This window comes from Kryptolebias marmoratus, linkage group LG13 (assembly GCF_001649575.2).
Source record: "Kryptolebias marmoratus isolate JLee-2015 linkage group LG13, ASM164957v2, whole genome shotgun sequence".
In the NCBI taxonomy this organism is placed as follows: Eukaryota; Metazoa; Chordata; class Actinopteri; order Cyprinodontiformes; family Rivulidae; genus Kryptolebias; species Kryptolebias marmoratus.
The window spans coordinates 22,373,969-22,393,730 of NC_051442.1; the positions used below are offsets into that span (position 1 = coordinate 22,373,969).

Here is a 19,762-nt window from a genome sequence, read left to right on the forward strand (position 1 = left end):
GAAGGGGAAGGGCTGATTGGGCAGAGAGCGTCAAGTTTACATACCATCCAGGAGAAATTTGAGATGCCAGCCTTCCAAGGCCAACTCAGTGGAGCCAGATTCAGATATCAAAATTGTCTAGGTCAGGCTGATGGCGAAAGTTCATGTCAGCCATAAAAATGTCTTACTGGGACATCTCAATGACAAATCCAAACAGCCAGTTAAAGTGGTCACTTCCACCGGGCGGAGTCAGAAACTTCTCCAAGGTTGATTCCATTTGGCCAACGAGTTCTAAGGTCCATTCGCCTTTGTTCACAAAGCTGAGTATTAGCAAAGAAACAGCTGTGTGCTGTAAGAAAAGGGTTCAGTGTGAAACCATTACAGAGCTGAGAATCAAAAACACAAAATCGAATCACTTCAGAATATTTCAATTTCAATGAGAGTTGTAATTTTTAATGACCCCTATTTTTTTAACATTGTGTCAAAACGCCCCCACTAAGTGTACAATATTATACAGTATGTATGCACTCCACTGCAACCCTAAAAAGGTTAACTAATAAAGTAAAAAATGAAGAACTCCTAATATGCAACATCTTCATGAAATTAAATGGGATTTTGACTTCCATTATTTAGTCAGTTTTACTGAAAGCATAAGTAGATTTGTTTTTGAGCAACATGTTTTAACTTGTTCTAGTGTTTCAATTTGCTTATAAAAATTTATTTATTAACCAATAGTTAAAATACCTTCTAATTTTATATATATATATATATATATATATATATATATATATAAAATCTGCAAAGTTTATTGCAGAAATTTAAAGTGCATTGAAAGTAAGCTTTCTTTATTTTTAATATTTGTTTTAGATAATTAGCATAATTAGCTTGCGAAACGAATACTGCTGTAATAAACAAACATTTTTATGATAGAGCAGTCTGTTTAAAATCGTGCAATTATTAGGTCCAAGTAGGATTCGGAACTTCAGAAAACCTCAGAAGAATCTTTTGTTTCTGACCTTTCAAAAACAGAAATGTCTGATAAAATTTTCAGCAGCCTATTGTCTCTGTAAACCAGAAAGCTTTACTGTCTGTCTTGCTTCCTCGGCACTCCCTTGGCCTCTGAGTAACCTTTAGTAAAACCTGGGATTTGGTATGCGTCAGACTTCAGCTCCATTGCCCTGTAAGAGACAAAGCTGGCTTTGATCTCTGCTCCTCTCCCAGGGTCAGCAAAGGGGAAAATGTGTATTACACACATTAATTGAATAATCTTTTGTTTTGAAAGGAAAGAAGCCATGAAAAGCCAAAGCTTTCAAATCAGCTTTCTATTGGCTCCTCTGCCTAATGGAAAGTGGAAAGGTCCATAGACGCTTGAGATGAAAGCCTGGGTCCAATAACCTTAAAGCTATGTTTGTGTGTTTATGTGTGTACACATGTATCAAATGTTTGTAAAATAGCGTAACAGTTTTTTGGCACTGTTTCTCAGCCACACTCTTGTACACAGCTAGCTGTGACAGCTAGACCCTGGAAACAGAGACCAAACTTACTGTGTTGATACAAACCATCAGCTGAATGAAAAGCACTGCCTTTTTCATCATCCTGACCAGCACTGCATCTCAAACTAACATTTCAGATCAATCACAATCAGAAACATCCAAACTACAACCATTTTACAACAAAAATCGATAGTTCAATAATTTCAGAAATGGGGATTCACCAGTGCAGTCTAATAGCAAATATAATATATTTTTCCCACAAACTCATCTTTTAAAACTCAGTTCCAGCCCTATGGAGCTCTTGCCCAAAAAGCAAACAGTCCTCAGCAATATATCACCCACCCCCACACCCAAGACACTGAGCAACTGTGGTTCTGGTGGTAGATCCTTGATTCTTTCCCCAGACCCTTCATGTGGCAATGAGTTCTTGAGCAAGCCTCTGAGCACCAACCTTGGCTCCTTTATGCTTATTAGTGTGTGATTGTCAACTCAAAAGCTTCAAATATGTGTATTAATAAGTGTGGTATGAATTAAGAAAAAAATGTATTGCAAAGCGTTTTATAGAATGAGTATGATTTGAGTGTAAAGTAAATTTGGTCCATTTTGCAGTTTTTTTTCTGTAAAAGTCTTGACTAATTTTATAACAGATCTAGTGACTTGTTAGTATTGTTTACAATTCTGTTTACAAAGGACATGTTTTAGCTGCATGCTATGACCTGATTTGATGAGCACACTGGAAAAAAAAAATGGATTTTTCCAACCTCTGTGTTCTGGAAAAACAAGAATTCAGAATAAATAGCATCAAATATCAGTACCTATGAGAAACATTATTTAGATGGCCACCAGCAGTGGGATCTTTTACTGTATACATGAACAGTTTCATTTGGTTCCTTTTAATTAATCTGATTGGTTGAGGTTCACTTGTGACTTTGACGCATAGATGTTTCATTCAGTTACCTGCTATGTAATTTTAAGGTGCCTGCCATTTTCCAAACAGATCCTACAGAACATTTTGCCAATTGTTCTGTTAAGCAAACCATCTGGTGCATCAGGTTAAGGCTCGGAATGGCTTTTCTGAGGTGTTTCCCAAATGTTTTCCTTAAATGGATAAATGATAGTTCTATCCAAATATCTCTACTTTAGGATTTTCTTAAAGGTAGCTGTATATAATGCAGTCTCAAGCACTTCCTTACAACACCTAAGCCAAACAAAGAAAACTAACTATACTTATGCTTATTGGTTTTTATTTTTCAGTCTTGTCTTTGAGTCTGGCACAGCTAGGGGTCAGCAAAAATACAGATATAAGGAAATTAGCATTCCCAATAGGAATGCATATCACCCACAATCTTTCATGCCAGAGTTTTAAACTAAAATCATCTCATGTTGTCAAGATATTCTCCTCAATCTCAGATGATATCATGAGATGTCATGCTCAGAGTGCATGTTGTGAATAACTACCACATCACATTTAGCTCAATGTCTGTAAAAGAGTTACTCCCATTTTTGTGTTTACTAAAGTTAATTAGCTGTAGCATTCATCTTGGATTGGCATGACTCTAAATGGTAAGGAGTTTTAGATGTACACCCAATGATTCCTTTGGAAGGTTTCATTAAAGTTCATTTAGTGACTCATAAGATATTTTACTAAGTGTTACCTCTCATGGTTAATGGCAATGTTTTAAAAATAGAACATGTGTGATCAGTTAATGCTTGGTGCTTGCTTGCATGTGTTAGGGATGACTCTAAGCTACTACCACATCAAACTTTAGCTCAGTATCTGTCAGACTGACTGAGCTATAGCCATTTTTGTATTTGATAAGGTCTCTTAGCTGTGGTAGCCATCTTCACTCAAGTTGAATCAGTGGTAGATTTACATTTGATAATTACTTTCTGAGAGTTTCATTGCAATCTGTCCTGTAAATCATTAGATATTTTGCTAACAGATGCACATACAAAAGGGGTGCTAAAGATAAATTTATGGTAAAAATATTTTTTTCTAGTGTTCACATTAACTGGGAGAGAAAACATCACTTAACTAATGGTTGAACCTTGGATTCAGGAGGAAAATTGTAGGTTTTATAAGTGGTCCTGTTAGCGTCATTGGGCCGTTCTCCCTAGCTCTCACTTCAGTGTTTCACAGCTGAGTGTGAAGTAGCTGGGATGAAGATCAGCACTTCCAAATTTAAGGTCATGGTCCTCAGTTGGAAAAGGGTTGACTGCTCTCACCGGGTTGAGAAAGAAGAATGTGAAATAAGAATGGAGTGCGAGATCAACAGACAAATTGGTGTGGCTTTCGCAGTATTGAGTACTCTGTACCGGTCTGTTGTGGTGAAGATGAGGCTGAGCTGCAAGACAAAACTCTTACCAGTCCGTCTTTGTTTCTACCCTCACCTATGGTGACAAACTTTAGGTAGTGACCAAAACAACGAGATCTTAGATACAGGCAGTCAAAATAACTATTCTCCAAAGGGCAGCTGGGATCTCCCTTAGAGATATAATATAGAGTTTGGTTATCCAGGAGGGACTTGGAGTAGAGCTGCTTCTTCTCTACATCGAGAGGAGCCAGTTGACGTGATTTGGTCATGATAAGGATGTTCACTGGGCGCCTCCCTGGGTGAGGTATTCTAGGAGGAGACCCTTGGGAAGACCTAGGACAGGCTGGAGTGACAATGTCTGTCGGCTGTCCTGGGAACAACTTGGAGTCCTCCAAGAAGTGGTATGTCTGGGCCTCTTTGCTCACGCTGCTGCCCCACCAATCTAACTTCAGAACAAGCGGTAGATAATAGATGGATGAAATAGTGTAGTATCTTGTAGCTGCTAACATTGACTTATCATCAACATGTGTTACACCATCAGAACACTCCTGTTATGCGTGCAATCATATGATTTTCAGCATTATCATTTTGTATTAAGAACATTTCAGCTTTATGAAATCAGTGCCACGAGATGTGGTGTCCTGTCAGTTTGTGAATAGTTTTCAATATTAAAAAACCACATGCAGACAAACAAAGGACAGAGTTCTGTTAGCAGCGCTCTGTTGTGGTAAATGATGATAAATGATAATTCAAGTCAGGATCTCAGGGAACAGAATGTCAAGCTGTCGTTATTAAAAAAAACAACAAAAAAAAAAACATTTATATCTTATGTTGAGAAATGAAGGAATTGCAGCTGTTTTGGTCAAACCTTGAAAATAAAGTTATGCACAATCTCATGTGGTTAAGCGAGCTGTCATGCTCAGAATATATATTGTGGATAATGCTCAGCTACTAACACACCAAGCTTGAGCTCAATATCTGTTAAATTGTGTTATATAATAATTGAGTTATAGCCATTTTTGTGTTCGCTAATGTTGATTAATTGTGGTAACTATCTTGAATTTGACTGACTCCAAAAGTTAAACAATTGTCATGCATCTAGTGATTACCCTCTGAAAGTTTTAGCAAGTCTGTCCAGTGGTTCATAAGATATTTTGCTAACAAACAAAGTTGACGCCAACAGTTAATGCCGACATTTTAAGCAAAAATATTGTACAATTTGTAGGGTTCACAGGGTTTCCCCCAGAAAAGAGGCTAAGCCCGGTGGTTGGTGGCCGATCACCAGCCGATCGCCAGCTGACTGTGATTTATTAAAAAAATGATTAAAGTTGACAGTAAAGTTGAAAATATGTCTATTTATTATGTAATATTGTAAGATTTTTGTGCCAAATATTTAAACAACTACAGTTTTACAAAAAAGCACTTTTGAAATACTTTTTTAAACAAAAATACAAATAAAATAAATACAAATTGTTTGGGGTAGCGAAAGCCTGGCGGCCCGCAAGGCTTATAATACAGTGGGGGAAACCCTGGTTCAAATTTTTTGTTGGGATAATGTTCAGCTACTACTGTGCCAAATTTGAGCTAATTTTAATAAAATTTACAAAATTATAGCCATTTTTGTGTTTACTGAGCTCAATTAACTATGGTGGCCATCTTGAATTTGGTTTGCTCCAAAAGCTAACTAGTTGTAGATGTACATCCAATGAGCATTTTCTGCAAGTCTGATTTGTTTTGTAGTTTATGAGACATGTAGCTAACATTCAGACACATGAACACACATTCAGACATAGGCAAAAACATTATCACCCACCTTTTGCCAGCTGGTGGTTAAAATTGATCTTAGAAAAGTCTCAAGTCGCCAAGGAAAGAGGCAGCTGTAATAAGAAGGATACGCTTTTAACACACACACCATTGCACCATTTCCTATCCATATCAGTTCCAGCGGTCTTGTTGGAAAAAACAATAAATTCAGATTCATTGTCTCGCTCTGGGACCCATCTTATGAAATATGGATGAATGAAAAGGCGCGATGGCAGCTGCTGGTCATTTTTTTTATAGACTGAAAGACACGATAATCTGCTTCCTTTGCTTTTCACTGCCACCTCTTTCTTCTTTCCATGCATCCAAACACAAATGATGCTTTTTTGGGTGGGGGTATTGTTTCTCAAACAGACTTGCAAGCAGCTTGCTTCTCCATATATAACTAGTTCAGCATGTGTCCTGTCTGCAGGGAGATTCTCTACAAAGCACCGAGACACACACCATAGGGGAAAAGTGGGATTATCTCTGACATGTTATACAGAACAAATGAAACACTGAGGACAAGCACCGTGCATGTTAGAATATAGGAGCATGAACTACAAAGGGTTGTATTTTTAATGCTCATGTGGCCAACTGTTGATCATGTCTTCATCTGTTTCCACACAGTATTGCTCAAAAACCCATTGTAACTTGTCAGCATAAATACAGGACAGCTCTAAATAAAAACACATCCACTTGAGGCCTAGTGGATCTTTACAGACTTCTAATCCCATTCTGTTTCCTGGAAGCAGGGCACTGGGATTAGGAGGCAAGGTGTGGCCAGGAGGTTTAACACCACAACTGAAATATGGAATATTCCCCCTAAAACCCCATATTTTTGAGAAACCTTAGCAAAAGGTTGCTTGTGTTACAAGCTGTACTCTAGGCTGGTGATATTTAGGCAGCTGCCATCAGTGGGGGAAAAAGGAAAATACATCACCAGTTCTAAAAAAGATGGGACACTGGAAAAGCAGTAGTCTGAATCAACTCCTGGAAATCCTTAAAATCAAAGCATGGACGTTGTTGAATTTTTTTGCATTTTTAATAAACAAAAGACCAAGATATTGTTGTTTAAGCCCAGTGATGCTTTTAAAGTCCATTCTAATCTGAGTCCTTTAACACAATAGTTGACTCAGACAGTAAGTAACCTGGGTTTGAGACGGAACAATGATTTTAAACTTGATGCAAAGATTAAATCAGTGATCAAGTTCAGTTTTTATCACTTGAGACAACTGGCCAAGGTCTAACCATTTCTTTCACTGTATCATTTTAAGATTTTTTTTATCCATGATTAATCTCTCATTTCGACTACTGCAAATCACTTTAAGTAGGGCTGAGCCAGTCATTACTTAATTGACTTCAGCTTGTTCAAAAGACTGCTCCTGTTTTAGCATCACTACATTGGTTCCCAGTTCGTTCCGGATTGATTTTAAAGGTATTTTATTTGTTTTTAAATGCCTGCATGATCTCACCCCACAGTTTTTGTCTGACCTGCTCCAGGCGTACGTTCCTTCACGCTCTCAGGTCGGCAGATCAGTTACTGTTGGTGGTTCTAAAAGCAAAGAGGAGGTTAAGAGGTGACCAATCATTTTCAGTCACTGCTCCCAAACTGTGAAACAGTCTGCTTTTGCAGATCAGACAGGCCAACTAATTTTTTCCTCATTGGGTTTTAACACAGTTGGAGATGTTGGCTTTTATTGTTTGACTTTTAAAATTTTGACTCTTCATTATTTTTACTGCTTTAATTGGTTTTATTGTTTCCATTTTTGCTAGAACTTTTACATGTTTGGAATTTTTGTTTTACTTTGTTCTTTTATCAGCATACAGCACTTTGGCCAACAGTTGTTTCTTAAAGTTCTTTATAAATAAAGTTGTATTGTGTAAAACAAAATATATAATTTTTCTATTTATTTCCTTTGAACTCCCCATGTAGATTTTAGGGGTGCACTTGTATTAAGTTGTGTTTTTAGTGATTTTCAGTGCCAGGTAAAGCACAGTCCATTTAGTTGAAATGTCAGCCATGACATTTCTCCACATTTTGAGCAGACTGTACCTACACACCGTGGATGGTTCTAATTTACTGTAACACACACACTTTGAAGTTGACAAGTTTGTCCTAACACAGGACAGGTTTCTCCTGTCTTCAGCAAAGTGTCCTGCCTGTGAACCCTGTCAGGACCACCTCAGCAGGGTGTCTGCGGGGGTCAAGCTCAGGGTCCATTTGACAAGCTGTCATGTGTGTGGTAGTAAAACCGTCCATCACACTGTTAGCTAATGCATGATGAAGGCATGTGCTCTCATCATTGGTGTCTAAGCACCACTCTTACAAACTAGACTGCCTTGGTTAGGGCCAGGGGACAGTTATCTATTATGACAGCATGTCCAACTGAACAAGCAAAGACCTGTCTTCAAGCCTTTTACCAACACAACCTCTTCTCTCCTGACAGCAAAACAGTCACACTGAACAGAGTACCTAAGAAGTCCACCAAATTATACATGGCCTTGACTATTGGAAGAGGCGGTGAGGCCCCCCCATTTAGGTAGATTTATGACTCCTGTCCTGGGACTGGGTGGGGTGTCCCAGATCCTGAGTCTGTTATCTGTTTTGGAAGAAAATTTCTGACATAGCTGGGTGGACGCCTGCCGCGCTCTTCCAGTCAGCACAACACCAGTGTAGTCTCTCAGGCTGCACAAATGTTGTCTGAATGCTGTTAGGTGGAATGATTTACAAAGAGCTGCAGCTGCCTCTGGATTAGGAACAAGGAGCTGGGGAGGTGCTGATAAGCTTTAAAGGGATAGTCTGGTCATTTTTAAAGTGATGTTACATCAAATAGTTATCAATGGTTAGTACTTTATCAGCTGTAAAATCAGTCACAGAAAAAATGAAAGAGGCAAAAGTTTTTCTTTAGGCTAGGCTAACAGCCAGATGAGGGCCTGTTGTTTATTATTTTTTAGGTTTATAAAAAACTCTCTCTCAAAAACAACATACCTGTGAGAAAGAACGCTTCATTACTTAATATTAAATCTCTACACGTATGATTAGTTTGTCACCGTTTTCTCTACTTCAACAATCAGCAGTGGATGGCACAGTGGTTAAAACTGTTGCCTCTCAACAAAAAGGTTGCAGGATTGCATCCCAGGCTTTCTGGGTGGAGTTTACATGTCCTTACTTGGTGTTCTATTCCTGATGTCACAGCTGATAAGATACTAACTTTTGGTAACTATTTGATAAAATATCACTTCAAAAATGACCAGACTATCCTTTTAACACTGCAAATATAACCATTGACTAATTAAAAAAATAAATAAATTCCTCTCCACCTTTTGCACACAGTTTGTAGTTTTTGAAGCACACTGATAATAAAACCATGATTGTTTAAACATTCTCAGCATATGTACACATTTTAGGATCAAAAATAGTTCAAAAATTGGCTGAATTTCGGAAGAATTTGAGTCTGGAAAACTATGGTGTTTCAAAATGGAAACTGTGTAAAGCATGTGATCAGTTTTAAAGTTCCACTCTCTTCTCTTTGCTGCTGTCGACATCTTAGCTTGAATTCAGCACTGTATTTTCTAACTGCGCACTCATTACATCTTCTTCTTCTTCTTGCTTCTCACAGTGACCGACATCACGTCTCCAGCTCGATCCCAGTGCCCTTAAAGTCCCAACTGAGTGTGTCCGCAGCCTCAGAAATGGGTTACTCTTACTACAACAGCTCTCCAGAGCGAGGTGTGAGGAAGAGGGCAAGCTCAGAGGCTGAAGCACAGCTCAAATATAAGTTAACGCCTCCTCAGAGCAACAACACAGCCACAGGCGAACAGCAGCCTCCCATTAACCTGACCCCACCTTTACCAGCACCCAAACAGCTGTCCTTCTCGCTGGATGCCAGCATGGCCTCACTTAACATCACGACGGAGGCCAACAAGGCTGTAGAGCAGAAGGAGGGCAGAGGGGAGGGTGGGGACACAGCTGTGACAGCGGAGGAAGGCAAAGTTGTTAACAAAGAGACTGAAGCAGATGAGGAGGAAGTTGAAGAGAGGCCACCCAGCAGCACAGGTGCATCTAATTCTTCTACAAAACAGGACGTTGGTGATGAAACCATACCAACTATCCAGCACATGAATGGTTCTTTAGTACCAGGACAGCCACCTGTTAGTCTGGTCCCAGAGCTGCACTGCTCAGTGGAACAAGCTGAGGAGATCATGGGCACAGAGGCCACAGGGTTAGGCCTAGGAGTGGGGTTAGCAGACGAAGCCCGGCTGGAAGACTACCACTGCATCCCTGTGGACCACGCAGTGGCTGTGGAGAGTGACGAACAAGTGCTGGGTGAGCTGATCAGCTTTGAGGAGTTCTCCAGGCGCATCTATGCACTAAATGAGAACCCGTCCTGCTTCCGCCGGCCGCGCAAGAATTCTGACAAGTGACCCAGAGGGTCTGAGGAGAGAGAGAGTTTTGGAAAAACTCACACATGCAGTTTGGACAAATGCAAGGCAGGGAGATGAACTGAGAGAAAAGAGGTGTGGTCCTCACTCTTCAACTGCTCTGAAGCTCTGATCATCAAGGAGCTGTTCCTGAATAACCAATTTGCACTTATTGTAAACCTTTCCATAGTAATCTTATTAATAAAATAATGATCAAAGTGTAAGTTCTGGGACGGTAAAAGTAGGATCTCACTGAGCTGCAACTGTTGGAGGTTAGTTGGTGGCTTAAAATTGTGAGAAAATAGCATTTTCCTTTACATTCTCACTGAATTCTGTGTGGCTGTTTAGGGCATCCAGTTTTTGAAAGTCACAGCTTATGTTTGTGTTCACAGCTTGCAAAACTGAATTCTAGGCTGTGCACATTATTTTATTGACCAATTCCACCCAGAGATTGCTCATTTAATCTACAGAAGTACAAATTTGAAATGAAGATAGTCAGATTTGAACCAGGTTTTTCTTAATCATTTATCATCCAGATTTTTAGACCTGGATGTGTTTTCTGTCAGAGGAGAGCTCCCTTGCAGGTGTCAAAATACAGCTCTAGCTCTCTTTAGATGTGTTGGCGATGTCTGCAATGACGCTGTGGCTATTTTAAGAAAATGTTTATAACGAATGTTATAACATTTTTTTTTTAAATATCTATCCAAAATTCAAGCGACAAGACAGTGAGCCTCTGCAACTGATAGAAAATTGAGAATCCCTGTGAACATTTCAAGACATTTTGCCAATTTCTTGTGAAAACTGTCCTCCAGCAGTCACAGCCCAGTGAGAGACAACCTGAAGCTTCACTTTTCCTAACTTTTCTTTTTGATGCCAGCGTTGTTATATTTTTCAAAACACAAGACAGCAGTTCTGTCAGTTTTGAAATCACTAATAGAATTGACTTCAAATATTCCTACCACCTTCAAGTGGTGTTTTATGGAAAAGACATGAACAAATTCTAAACTTATCTGTTGCAGGTAGCTCTTTGAATGGCCTCAGTTGGGAGAAACAGAGTTGAAGTCTGACAGAAACGATGAGCTAACAGCTCATCTGAACACAGCTTGGACTAAAGTGGATCTCTGCGGTCTTAAAACAGCTCCAAACTCTAGAATTTCATCCTGGTTCAAAGTTTTCATGAACCTGTCATCAATTTTTCAGTAAATGTTTATTTCCATAAATTGTGTGGTTGTTTGCAAGTGCAAGTCGTTGAAGCAGCAGCAGCTATCTATAGCACCTTCAGTGCTGCCTAGGATCAATTCTTGGACCGTATTGACTAATAATGCTTACTCTGAGCAGACACACTTCCAAAGCAGATTACTGCTGTTTTTCTAAGCAATTCTACTCTTCTAAATGTCATTGTGGTTCATGCAAATGCTGTAATTTAAACTTTTACATTGTCATCAGTTTCATGTTACAGTTATTTCTGCAAAAATATTACAACCTTCCTGCAGGAAGTGGCTGTCACAACGCCAATTTGCACTTGCAATTCACCCCCAAATTCCACATAAATAACTGATTAAAGTACAATTAATGTCAGTGTGAAAGTCTATGAAAGAGCGTTTGTTGGCAGCATTCAGACTAGCCATTAGCTTGTCAGTCTAATAGGATTTAAACTCTGTTTCTCTAAGCTAAGGCCATAGAATGAGCTATCTACAACAAGTAAGATATTGTTGTTCTTACCTTTTCCACAGAACCCCCCTTCAAAATAAACAGAATACCCCTTTAGGAATCCCAGGAGAGAAGGAGTGTAGGTGACATTACAGAGACCATCTGTGTGATTTGTTGCTCAGATGATGGACAGAGTAACACATCTGTTTCCAGTCTCTTCATTCATCAACAAATCTTTGTCTTTTATATGAAATCAGCACTAAACAGCATTTAATTTCTGTCCACGCCCAAAGTGGAGTTCAGCACTCTATGTTTGAAATGTTTCACCTCATCAGTGCACTGAAAGTTCTTTTTTTTAGGCTCGCTGTCCCAGCACTTGCACCTTTCAGTGTAAACCGTGATTCCAGAGCTGTCATTCAGGGTGCATGTCGGTGGATATGTGCAGGAGGAAAAGCACTTGGACTTGACGTAGAATTGTGCGCTTTACATCAGCATGCTAACGCAGTCACTCTGTCACAGTTAAAACAGTCCCACCAATGAGCTTTGTAGATGTTCTGTTCTCAAAAAAGGGAGGTGGGAGAGACTTCTCCTTTTCTGTGACAGACTTCCTGTTGTCTCCTTGGACACACTTTCTCCACACAAGTTTCTCCTTCAGGCCTTAGGATGAAGATGACATGTGACAGGTCGGACCTCACAGCAAATGGCAGGGACACAGTGCAATTGTTATGTTTGTTTTGTTCATCTGTTTGTTTTTCCTCCTGTATTTTTGATTTGAATTAACTCTGAATATTAATTTTACTGTTAACATTCACCTTCAAGTGACCAAAATTCTCTTTCTTTGTTGTTGTTTAATGTCTCTCTCAGGCTTCCCTCTAACTGTTAATAGATCCCTGCTGTCTGATTTTGTCCCATTTGTCCTGAACACTCTTTGTTGCACTGGTATTCAGTTATTGCTTTGTGTGTCATTACAAGTGAGTCCTAAAAAAGAAACCAACAGAGTTTTATTTCCTAAAAACATGGGTAGCAATCCATAATACAGCCTGATATGTACCATATAGTCTGCATACCCAGTAAGTACCATAGATGTGTATTAAATTACTAGATTCAATTCAAGAAGCTGGAAGTTAAAGCTGGAGCACCCCCACAGGATGGTTTCAGGAAATGTTTTAAGTCCCCCTCCACATAAATGAATGTGACTTAGCTATTAGTTCGAAAAAGACAAAAAAAAAAATTCTTTTTTCTTTAGGTATTGACTCTTGTTTATTAATTGCTGCTGTGTGGTCAAATATTCATTTGTAAAATAAGTTTAGCTTTAATTAATTATTTCTTTCTTAAAACAAGTGTCTTGTAGCACCATGATTGTGTGACTTAAAGCCCCACAACAATCGTGCTCAGATTTTGGTTCCAGAAATACACCATGGCAGCTCCAGTGAACCAGGTCCTGCTGGCTTCAACTCCCAAAAGCAAGAGAAGGTTGGGGACACAATGTCTAGTATTTCAATACATGTCTATGGTAAGTACCTGATATGTACCCTTTACATACAGGGTACAAACCAGGCTGTAGTTTGTACTGCTACCAAAACATGAACTGTCACCTATAAAAATAGTTCACTCTTGGCCTGATATCAAGCCCAGTGGAGGGGTCCCAACTCAGACAGCTGCTCTGATCACTTGACCTGATGAACCTGGACTCCATCAGTCCACTAAGTGTTTCAGATCCTGTAATATGGTTGCTGACTGTTGGGAAGTATTGTATTTAAAACTAAAAGATGAACCATGTTAGATCATTTCCATAAACTGCTATACACATCGATAAGTGACCATGTACATATACTTTTGTATGGATACATTTTTGGTTATTAAAGACTTGCAGTTCAATGGCATGGGTGTATTTACCCCCTCTAAAACAGTTGTCTTTGCGTTTTTATTTATTTAATTGTGTAACATTGTGTGTGTGTGTGTGTGTGTTTTAAATGTTTTCAGTGTTATCTAAATTCTCTAAAGAAGTTTAGGCCCAACAGTGTCTGGCATTGAGTGCTGAGGCCATAATGCCTAAGTGCTATCTTACAATGTCAAATAATTTTTTCTAAAAAGATTTGTTTATAGGGTGGCACAGTGGCATAGTGGTTGGAGCTGTTGCCTCCCAGCAAGAAGGTTGCAGGATCGCTTTTCAGCTTGGGGCCTTTCTGGGTGGAGTTTGTATGTCCTCCCTGTGCACACGTGGGTTTAACCTGGTTCCCTCCCACAGACCAAAAACGGACTGATGGATGGATTTGTTTTTATGTTGGCTAACCTGGATCAACTTTATTTTCAGAGAAGTAAGGTCTACCACTAAGCAAGAGACATCATGAAGGCCAAGGAAATCTCCGCTCAGCTTAGGCACACAGTTGTAGTGAAGTACAGATTCAGGTTGGGTTATAAAAAATATCCTGAACGTCCCACAGAGCTCTATTAGTAGGCAATTAAAGATGATGCCACCACATCAAAATTACTAAGAAAGGGTCACCCACCAAAACTCACATGGCGAGGAAGGAGGGCATTAATCAGAGAAACATCCAGGAGTTCAAAGATAACCTACATTCATTGTGAAATGTTTGCATGATCATACAACCATTTGTTTTGACTGTTAAGTGGCACACTGACTTCAGAGACATTTTAAGTTTCATTTACCTTTGTTTCTTCCCAAGTAGCAAAGAAACAGCAGTTTCCTTGCATTTCCTTGACAGACAAGACTTCTGATCTGTTTTATGTCATACCGTCACAGCTCACCTTCTGCTCTGAACTAACCTGATGCTAAAAGGTTGCTCTCACTCTAACAACATGGCCATCTTGTATACCCCCCGAGTTTGTTCAAGTGATCAAGCGTACTATGCAGGCACACATAAGCCCTGTTTCGAATGAAATAAACCCTCCTGCTTTCCTTTACCTCATTATGCACTTAACTGAGCGAAGCACGACCTTTCTAGTGACGTTGCCACATTACTTTGTCACCAGGGCTGCAGATAATGCATCAATTTGTTCACATTCAGCACTGGAAAACAGTAATTGAGGGTGTTTGAAGCAGACTGACTGCTTGTAATCCTCATCTCCCCTTGATTGTTCCACTCAGATTCTTATCCCACTGGTTTATACCAAATCATTCCACTTCTAACTGATATCAACTTTGTCAGGAATTTCATCATTAATGAATCTGTATGTTCTGTTTACAGATTTATGTTAAACTGTGTCCTGCACTTCGATCCTGCAAGATGTTTGTGTCATTCTGCTGAGTGTTTTTTTTCTCAGCTAAGCCCCTGTGGTTGCCTGAAGGCCTTAACACTCCTCCTATTTGGACTGGATCATTATCTTGCCAGAGATGGGACATTTGTTTCTCTGAGGAGGCAGACCTGCTTCAAGTAAAGCCTCTGAGTGCCTTTCTGTTCAGGGATGAGTTTTATTCTGTGAGACTTTGCAAGTTAATACCATAGTTTAAGGTTTGTGTAACAAAATGTGACCCTGAGGGTGAGATTAAACAGGCCCCGTTTCCTTTTTGCCCAGTTTAGAGTTCACTTGTATTGCACAGAACAGCCTGTTGTGTTGTTAATCACACACAAGTTGCAAAACCAACATGAAATAAAATTATTTTACTGTGCAAAAGCAAAACAAAAAACCTTCTTAGAAATGCTGTTCAAAGATTTTTCTGAAATAAAACATGCAAATTAGATACTAATCTGTGTGTCTTGGTCAGGAATAGTGTGCTTGATGTTTGGTAGTGGTACGTCGCACAATGAAGACAAAATTAGCAAAAGAATAACTGCAAAACACAGAAAAAACTGGCCCTATTTGGAGCCCTATAGGTCAAACAAATTTCACAGCAGAAACGTGATTCAGAGTTTAAACAGGTTACAGAAAGTTGGATTTTACATGTCTGAACTGGCAGTTTGATATCTTGTGGTTTTTACACAATCACAGTTCAGGTTTTATTATTTTTACAGGTTTTTAACAGAATGGGTAACTGACTGTCACTAACTTTTGAGTTATCTTTTCAAATCTTTTGCAAAAGAACTCTTACTCTAACAACTCTTTTTGGTACATAGACAAATTATATATCAAAACACAGGCTTTTTTGTCTTCTTTCACCCATTGTCTTTTAGAGCTATATGACTCTGGGTTTTCTCTTGAATTTCCTCAAAATGAAAAGAAAGAATATCTAAGCCTTTTACAGAATTATAAAAAATGTCTTTTAGCTTAAAATATACTTTTCAAAACTAAAAGTGATAGGTCTATTTAACTTGTCATATTTCCTCGAAACACTGTAGAAACATGAAAGTTCATGTGTGACCCTCAGTCTTCTGTTACTTACGGATCAAAACATTTGAAGATCTGACTCAGTTTTTGCACAATGACTGTTTCAGGTTTGATTTTCAGTCTGCATCTTATTAACTTGGCAGTCAGGGAGTGACAGACAGAGGTGTGTGATTACCATGGTGACCATAATATTTGCACTGGCAGCAGCTTTAACATTTTTTTAATTTATTTTTTTAATCTTGGTTCTCTTTGCCCATCATCTACAGTTTATGCAACAAAATGTCAACACCTTTCTGAACTTAGATTGTTACAAAGTTATGTTGGAATTTTGGTCAGTAGCTGCATTGGGACCCTTCAAACTTTTAAGTTTATTTAAATATCTACCTGGTAAATTATCCTGTCTATCAAACATCAAATACCAAAAAAATGCATCTCAGCTGCTGGCTTCTTTTTTGTTTATTTCTTTTCCAAACCTGCTAAGTCCTGTTCAGGGTCATAAAGGTCCTGGAGCAGCAACTATCTTAAGAAGAAAACTCCTAATAAAAAAGTTCAAAGAAAAGCTTTAAAAGACCTGTAGAAATCCTGAAACCTCACTAATGAAGACCACTTTGAAAAATCAAAAGAACATCTAGCTGCTTGGCAGCAAAATATAAATAACTGAAGGGTGGTTTAAATCTTGTTGAGACTTGCACATTAATATATCTCTTTGTCACAGTCTTTTATATCATAAAAGTTCATTCAGAGATTAGAGAGAATTCTGTTGAAACAAAGATTGGTGCAGTTCACTTCACCCGCATCCCATCTGATCAACTAACTTATTACTAAAGCTGATCATTTCAGACAAAAGTTGTCTAAAAGTCTCATCAACAGGACGCTGTACCAAAGTTAACACAAATGCCAGAAGAGATGAGGAAGTGGTTAACTGAGGTGTAACAGTCTGGGGAGGGTTACAAAGCTAATTCCATGGCTCTGGGACTCCACAGATTTCTATAATCTACAAACAGATAAGATTCGAAGCAACAGTGAACCTTCTCAGAGGTTGCTGACCTTCTGGAATTCCTCCTAAAGCGCACCAATGACTCATCCAGGAAGATCCAAAGAAAACACCAGAGACAACATGGGCCCCTTTCACCTCAAAAGTCAATGTTCACGAATCACCCATCTGAAACACAGAAGGCAGAAATGGCGCCCATGAGAGTGTGGCGAGGTGAAAACCTGTGCCAACCTGAAGACGTATAAGGCCTTGACTTTCCTAAGTCTACCTCTGCACACCTTGATGACCCACATTGAATCTTTTGGGAGTGTTTTTTTTTTTTTGTCTGATAAGTCAAAAATTGACTTATTAAAAGACTAAGATCCAGGTACATCTGACAAAAACCAAACACACAACTCTAGTAAAAGCACATATTACAAACAGTCAAGCTTTCATTATACTTTTATGGGTTTGCTTTGCTGTGTCAAGGTGACTTTCCGTGATTGAGGGAAGCATGAATTCTGCTCTCTAAATGACCAAAAAGGAGAACATCTGGTCATCGGTCAGAAAATCAAAACTCAAGCAGAACAGGCTTATGTAGTAAGACAAAGATCCCAAACATGTACATTCACAAATGAATGGCTCAGCGGGAACAAAACAAATGTTTAGGAGTGACTTATTCAGAATCAGGTTATAAATCCCATTTACCTAAAAAAAAGAGCAGTCAACATGTCCTGTAGAGAAGAGTGAGTCAGTGTTGCACCAAAGGGATGTCAGAAACTGATCCTGAGCTATGAGAAGAGTTTGCTTACAGTTTCTACTAAAAGAGCAGCTAAACGCAGGAGGACAATTTGGTTATGAGTAATGGAAAGCCCTTTGCTTTAGTTATCATTCAAACTTGTGTTCATTTTTTTTGGCCAAGTGGTGTTCTGTGTAGAAGGTTTGAACAGTTATATCCCTGACCAACCTCAGACTGGAAAACTGGAGTTTATGTCTGACAGGACTGACGAGCTAATATCTAGTCTGAATAGGCTAACGTGAGGCCAAAGTCTCAAAACTTTCCTAGTGATCCATGCACAGGATATTATTTAAACCTTTACACTACTGTTACGTTGACATTACATGGATATTTCAGCAGAAATATGAAATTTCAGTTGAATGTCCCTCCAGACTGCATCAGAAGTGCGACAGCTAATTGCTACAAATGACACTTACAAATAACCACAGAATTCTATGTTTAAATAAAATGTATATGGGTTGTAAATTTAAACTACTATGAAATTTTGGGGATTAGAGTTGTTTTAATATTGCATTCAGACTAACCATTAGCTTGTCAGTCCTGTCAGATGTAAACTTTTTTTCTCAAAACCGAGGTTGTTTAAAGGATATTTACAACATAAGATATATAACTTTTACACAGACAACCATTCAAAACTGGCTCAAATAAATCTTTAAACATCTTCCACAGTTTAGGGCAATGTTAATACAAATAAATTACTATTGAGCATTATCTGGGTGTCCAAATCTCTTTAAAGTCTTTAGTTGATACAAAATACTGCTGTCAGAGTTCTGATGAGAGTTAGGAGGAGAGATCATATTTCTCCAGTTTTAGCTTCTCTCCTTTGGCTCCCTGTCAAATTCAGAACAGAACTTCGCTCTCAGACTGCAGGTTTACTCGTGGTTCCTTGAGTTTCTAAAAGTAGAAAAGGAGGCAGAGCTTTCAGTTCTCAGGCTCCTCTCTTGTGGAACCAACTTCTAGTTTCTGTCCATGAGACTGACACCCTGTCTACTTTTAAGACAAGGCTTAAGATTTTCCTTATTGATCAACCCTATAGTTAGGGTTGGCTTGGGTTTCCTGAGCTATCCCTTAGTTATGCCACTATAGGCTTAGACTGCTGGAGGACAAACTGACCACATTTCCTCACTCTGTTGCTGTCTTTACTTGCTCTACTCTCCATGTTTGTATCTGTAATTATTTTGATCATTAACATGTTTTTCCTTGCCTGTCTTCCAATAGAAACTACATCTGGACCAGTCATTCTGTGTTTGTCTGTGCATCTTTCCTGTCCAAATCCCAGCTGGTCGAAGCAGATGGCCACCCATCCTGAGCCTGGTTCTGATTCTGCTGGAGGTTTCTTCCTGTTAAAAGAGAGTCGTTCTGTTCCACTGTCGTCAATGTGCTGCTTAGGATGGAAAATTGAGACAAAGTAAAGATTTTATGAAAAATGGTTTCCTTGGATAGATAACTTTTACTAATTAGTGTTTTATGTGAATGGTTTTTACTGTATGTCAATGGATTGTAACATAAGAATGATTTGACTGTAATTGGATTTGAATCTAGATCTGTCTTGGACTGAATTGCAATTAGGACTTCTTTTTTACTTTTGTATAGTGTCTTAAGATGATTTTTGTTGTGAACTGGAGCTATATAAATAAACAAAAGCTGAAAATAAGTATATGGAGAAACCCTTTTTTCAGAGAAGTTGTATGTATAGCTCTGCATCCACTCATTTATTTTTGTAATGTTCAGTCTCTGTGTTTGATGTTAAACTGTAAATCTAAAGTTTCTAATTCTGTCAATAAAGCTTCATAACATGTAGCATGAGGTCAGGTATCAGCCGTGGTCAACATTTATGTTTGTGATTTACTCTTCACAAAGTTTGTAAGTACCTTCTCATTCATTGTTGCATTGAGACCATATAGAATGACTGTAGCTCTAAAGAGCTGGATAACTGTCATACAAGGGTTGGAGGACCACGTTACAAGCACTGAGGGACACACAGCATTGTATCGTCTCATATGACTCAGAGCCTAAACCAGTCCCTGATGTATTAACTCAC

At 38.8% G+C, this 19,762-nt stretch overlaps 1 protein-coding gene across 2 annotated transcripts in view; it reads left to right on the forward strand.

Moving 5' to 3' along the window:
- Positions 1 to 19,471, forward strand: part of uvrag (UV radiation resistance associated gene) — a 147,982-nt gene extending 128,511 nt beyond the window's left edge. The window contains exon 15 of one of the 2 annotated variants that reach the window (XM_017431110.3): positions 9,211 to 13,571. In XM_017431110.3, the coding sequence (XP_017286599.1) occupies positions 9,211 to 10,015 (805 nt within the window). In that variant the 3' untranslated portion in view covers positions 10,016 to 13,571. Of the gene's footprint in view, positions 1 to 9,210; positions 13,572 to 18,939 lie in introns of those variants that run through there. The other variant, XM_037978903.1, reaches the window with a different exon arrangement.
- Positions 19,472 to 19,762: the final 291 nt, after the last annotated feature.